The sequence below is a fragment of the Acanthisitta chloris genome, unplaced genomic scaffold (genome assembly GCF_000695815.1).
Source record: "Acanthisitta chloris isolate BGI_N310 unplaced genomic scaffold, ASM69581v1 scaffold1012, whole genome shotgun sequence".
Taxonomy (NCBI): domain Eukaryota; kingdom Metazoa; phylum Chordata; class Aves; order Passeriformes; family Acanthisittidae; genus Acanthisitta; species Acanthisitta chloris.
The window spans coordinates 28,406-34,126 of NW_008662157.1; the positions used below are offsets into that span (position 1 = coordinate 28,406).

General features: G+C 37.5%; 1 protein-coding gene across 1 annotated transcript in view; it reads left to right on the forward strand.

Annotated features, from left to right (window-relative positions):
* Positions 1-5,721, forward strand: part of LOC103798245 (chromosome unknown open reading frame, human C5orf42) — a gene marked incomplete at its 5' end in the record, with an annotated part of 48,490 nt that overhangs the window by 26,548 nt on the left and 16,221 nt on the right. The window contains 4 exon segments of the mRNA XM_009070496.1: positions 1,875-2,067; positions 3,081-3,338; positions 3,520-4,275; positions 5,132-5,298. Of these exon segments, the coding sequence (XP_009068744.1) occupies positions 1,875-2,067; positions 3,081-3,338; positions 3,520-4,275; positions 5,132-5,298 (1,374 nt within the window).

Genomic DNA, 5,721 nt, shown 5'->3' on the forward strand with positions numbered 1-5,721 from the left:
AGTGCTTTTGTTTGAATCCGTTTCTGATTGCTAGGGAGACAAAGCATAAATGTCAATATTTGCCAGCTCAGATTGCAGTGTAATGCAGTAACTGAAGCAGCACAGATCAATATAGCTCTGGTCAGGTGGCTTTCTGGTATTTTTTCTCATATGAATTAAAATACTTTTGCAGTAGGTTGTGTATCTATTTATACACACACAGGTGTATAAAAAATCAAAGTAAACATCATAACAAATTATTGTAGTATTTACAGTACTCATTTTTTGTTTCTTTATAGTATGACTGAGGTGGTTGCCAGCACCATTTCTCACACATTCTCTTCAAAACAAGATACAGAAGTTTCTAGGTAAGGTAAACCTATATTATTTCATGTAATAAAAAATGGACTATTGCTATCAAATTTTCAGTCTGAAATAATGTGACGTGTAGATTTGATTACAGAATATTTGTGCCTATAAACTAAGTAGCTTTTCCTGAAATGTAATCCTTGAGGGTCATACACACTTGCATGTTGTCCAGAGTATCCCTTGAATCAAACATGTTATTTCAGAGCTATCAGATTTCAAGAGAAGTGATAGTTTAGTGTTTAGGTTCCAGAAGGAATCATATAATTTTACTGTAGAAGATACGTTGTTACATAAAATACCTGGAAAATAATATTTTAAGCTTATATTTGCATTTGTATTAAATTATTAAAATGTATGTACCCTACAATAAGTAATAGATTCATTTAAATATATACATAATATTTCTGTAAACAGGGAGAATGTTGGAATTGGGAAAAGGGGTCAGGAGTTGGTCTCAGGCTTTCAGTTCTAGAGCAGGCCTCTGTTTGGAGTGTTTATCATTTTAGAGGAAAATCTGAACAACAAATCCCTTTGAATTCCAGTTTTGAGTGTCTCAGTTGCTTTTCCCTCTTGAGGATGTTCCTTATTGCCAGCTTCTTTTTAAAAAAAGCTTTTCTCAAACTTTTGGGTTTTCAGGTCATGCTTTCACATTCTGATTGTCTTCCAAAAGATTTCCTATGTCCCTTTGCACCTATTACATATCCAAAACCTTTACAGTATTATCATTAGTCCTTGCTTCTGCTGCTGTTTCTTTACATGCTTAGAGAACGTCCTGTAAAACTGTGGAAAGTCCTCCAAAGCTTGCCTGTACCCATAGCAATGTCAGCATTTTTCTTAAACAGAGAAATGTCTTTTGGGTCAATTTCAGTTGATGGAGGTGAAGTCCTTCAGGTTTTTTATAGCTTAATGTAAATCTCAACCCTCTCTTCTTAGTGTAAGAAATTAATCGACTTGATAGTCTTTACCTAGTAAAAGATCTTATTGTCTCTGTGGGAAAATTTAATGTCTTGTTTCATCTGGTACATGTTATTTTAATTTTAGATGTTGGTTTTTTAATGGGAAATTTTGTTGTTGCTTTTTGATTCTAAATCTTTAAAGGCACATTACTTTAAATGAATCTGCCTTCTGTCTTATTTCAGCTAATAATGTCTTTCCTCATTTTCCATCAGCTGTCTGGTTTTGTGATTAATCAGGCCCTTTTGCAGTCCTGTTTGTCAAGTCATTGTTTTCTGCCTGTATCTCTAGTGAAGACAGTATTTCAGATGTGTTTGTGGCTACCGAATCAGATGGAACTTACAACTTCACGAGTGTTTTTCATTCAGTATTTTAAGAAATGTAGCAAAAAGGTGTCATACATATTCTCTGGTGAAGAGTGTGCAGTGTTAATTATTAAATTATTCCTACAAATTAGTTAAGTTTTTGAAAAACATAGATACCTAAAATTTTCTGGATTGACTTAAGACAGCCTTATATAGGTGCTTTGAACTATGAATGTTTTTCATAGTTTTGTTCTTTTCCTCCTTAAGTAATGCAGACATTCCTCTAAGTGATGGTCAGCCTTCTCGGACAGTTGTGTCAACTATATCAAGTGTTGCCTCCCATACTTCTGTTTGTGCAAAGAAGCAAGAAGTCAAGGAAGAAATCCCTGCAGAAGAGAAACTAAACACATCGGAAACTTGCAGGCAGATGCTCCAAGATGAAATGTTTAAGTTAGTTCAGGTGAGAGCATCCCTTTATCGTAAACAGTTTGCACAGTACAAACTTTTATTTAAACAATGAAGATAATTACCATTTTCAAGGCATTCTGTGTGTGGTTGTTTTAGAAAGAGATTTTCAGTTCCATGTCAACCACTGTGAAAACTTATTTTAGACTTAACTCTTGTTTTTGACTTAAGAAAATGAGTGATGTTATATCAGAAGTTTGATTGTGTTTTATTTCACATAGCTCCGTGTGCTCTGATAGTGTGCATTAGGAGAAATTGTGACTTTGCAGCTATACTGGGATTTGTGTTAGAATACTGAGCCAATTTTAAGTGACCTTGTATTTCCTGAAACCTCACAAAATGAGGGAATTTGTCTTGCCTATCATGACCTGACTGTGTCAGTTCAGGAAGGATATTGAAGTGCTGGAGCGGATCCAGAGAAGAGCAACGAGGCTGGTGAAGGGACTCCGAGCACAAGTGCTATGAGGAGAGGCTGAGGGAGCTGGGGTTGTTTAGCCTGGAGAAGAGGAGGCTCAGGGGAGACCTTATCACCCTCTACAACTCCCTGAAAGGAGGTTGGAGTCAGGTGGGGGTTGGTCTCTTCTCCCAGGCAACCAGCAGTAGGACAAGAGGGCACAGACTCAAGCTCTGCCAGGGGAAGTTTAGGTTGGATGTTAGGAAGAGATTTTTTACAGAGAGAGTGATCAGGCATTGGAATGGGCTGCCTGGGGAGGTGTTCGATTCACCATCCCTGGAGGTTTTCAAGATGAGACTGGATGTGGCACTTAGTGCCATGGTCTAGTAATGATGGTAGAGTTGTACTCAATGATCTTTGAGGTCTCTTCCAACCCATTTGATTCTATTATTCTGTGATCTAGTAAAATAAACAATTATACAAATGATTCATTGTTGAAACACCTATTTTAATAGGATAAATGAACAGCTATAACATAGCATAGATACAGAATTTTTGCTAAGATTGCTGTTAAAGTTGTTGGCAGTGTTAACTTTGTGTATGTGTACATGCAGCTACAGCAGATCAACTTCATGAGTTTAATGCAACTAGTGCAGTCGTCCTTTGCCAATGTACCAAATGTTCAACAAATGTTGCAACTGCATCAGTCTGTTCAGCTGGCAGGGAGCCAGGCTACACACACTGCTGAAGGCAATGGTCTTCCAGAAACACAGCTGCCCACTCAAGAAAATAAAGAAAAACCAGGTCAAAAGAGCTCTGATTTTCAACCAAGGAATAGCTTAGAAGATGAAAGCGTCAATGGCCATTTAAAAGTAGGTATATCAAAGTGTTGTTTGTGAAGACTGTTCATTGTATCTGATATGCTGTCCGTTCTGTTAAATTAGGAAATGTGTTTGTAGTGATAGATATGGATAAAAAGGATACATACCATTTTTGTGCACCTTTAGATGTGATTGCTGTCTGAATGCTGGTTTGTTTTCTTTTCTGAATTAGAATCATCCAGATATGAACGCCTCTTTAACCCTATTTGAAAGCCACAGCAAGGAAACAGGATTTATGTCACCATCCCAAGATTTGCATTCTTCAGTGCCTAGTAAACCACTTCACCTCCTAACCCCTTCCTCAGACATCCAGAAAACACTGAAGTTTATCCCTGTTGAAAAGAAAACAAGTTACTCAAATGGATTTCCTTTACTTAAACTCAAATCAGATTATCATTTCAAACCAGCATTCTTAGATTCCACAGAAGTGTCATCAGCTTCTGACCGACCACCCCCTGTACCACGAGTAGCTTGGTGTTCATCAGATACCTTGTGGACCCATCAGTCACCATACACACGAGGAAAGACTAAGGCAAAAGAGGATTTTAACAGGCGTGGATATTACCCTGAGATCCCAAGGCAAAGACATGAGAAAGAGAAGAGATGGGCAGAAAGAGTGCATAAGGGTCCTCCCAAACACCTGAATCTAGATCAGTACGAAGGACAGCAAGAAGTTACACCTCAGCAGCAGTTCTCTGCAAATGTGCATGAGTACAAAGACAAAGCACCCATCACTCATAACTTGGTTGGTATTCCACTATTGCACTTACAACTTGACCCAGTACCTAGACTTCCACCAACTGTGAGACAGCCGATCACCGCTACTTTAATACCTGTTAAACCTGCAACAAAGGATACTGACTCCAGAGAAACACTACAGGATACAGGAATTTCACTACTTAAGGCTGATTTATTTCAAAAAAAGAAGGTACTAGATTTTAATAATATATTTTTCTAAGTTGAAGTGTTCTTTCAGTTTCATGGTTTCTTACTCAGTACAAAGAAGTTCATGTTTCCAGACTATGGAACTCAGGAGTGTTCAGCACAGTTGCCAGAAGGGATCTAGAACTAAGGACACCTGCTTATTGGTATGTCAGTACAAGGCAGGCTGCTAGCCTGGAAGTGTCTTTAACAACATTAGATTGATTCCACATCCCATAGTTCATCAACATTCAGCCCATTAGTAATGAATGTAAAGAGTTTAGTGTCTAAAATACTGGACAATATTTATATGGTTAAAACAGTTCTTGGTTTTTTTCCAGAAATTAGAACAGAATTATTTACATAAATAGTATGTGGTGAGAAAGAGGTCAGAAATGGTATGTTAAAAGGCTTCATAAGAAAACCTTTTCTTTTGCATGCTGAGAACTTGATGTTTTGAAAAATGTTGTTTGTGATCAGCTCATATATATGCTTGTGCATTCCATTTGAAAAGAATGGAAATGTTTTTTCCTGAAAGGTATTTCTTCAGTCTTTATCTACATTATATAGTTCTTGCCTTCATCCTCCACTACATAAATAAGAAATGAAAATACTAGTGACGTGTTCTGTGAAGAAAATGCCTCTCTTTGAATTCAGTTTCAGGAAACAGTTGCACATGTACACATCAGCAGAGGTTCTGGTCTGGTGCCATTCATATATTCATTTCTGTTGTCTTTACAAATTGCTACAGGAGTTTTGTTTATATAACTGAGATCCAAACTGCACCTGACTTTTTCATCCAGTCTTACTGAGATTTCCCTCTCTGTTTCCTCTGTCTTCTTTATCTCTCTGAACCCTTTCAGGTACCAAAACTCATTCCACTTCAAGATCTCATAGCATTTGAGCAACGCCACCAGCATCATTCTGTGCCTGGTACTTCTTTTGGACAAGACCAAACTGAACCTATCCAGTTACTAAAAACAGATGTTGAACCTTTCAAACCAAGAGATGTGCAGAACAATAGAAAAAGGCAAGCCAAACCTTTAAAATGGGACTTCATTTTTAAAGACTTCCTGGTGACCTGTTCCTTCTAGCTTAGAAATCAGTGGGATTGGGTGTAATTCTCGGTGGAGAACGAAATACCAACTGTTACTAAAGACACAGCAGAAGTATATCGTTAGGGCATGAAGGTTTTTGCCGTTAGCAGACAGATTGGAAGAGCATTCAAGGGGAAATATTTTTCATACCAGTATCTGTGTTTTAAAGGGTTGTTGTTACCTGTTTGCTGTGTACTGTTTATGAAATGCTACTTACACAGTGAATCATAACAAGCTGCTGTCTATGCAGTATATTGTCACTGAGAGTAGTAATCTTCAAGAAGAAAAGGCCTGCACTCAGTATAATCCACTATATGGGCTGTTTTTGAATACAGTGATTAATTGGCAAAATTCCT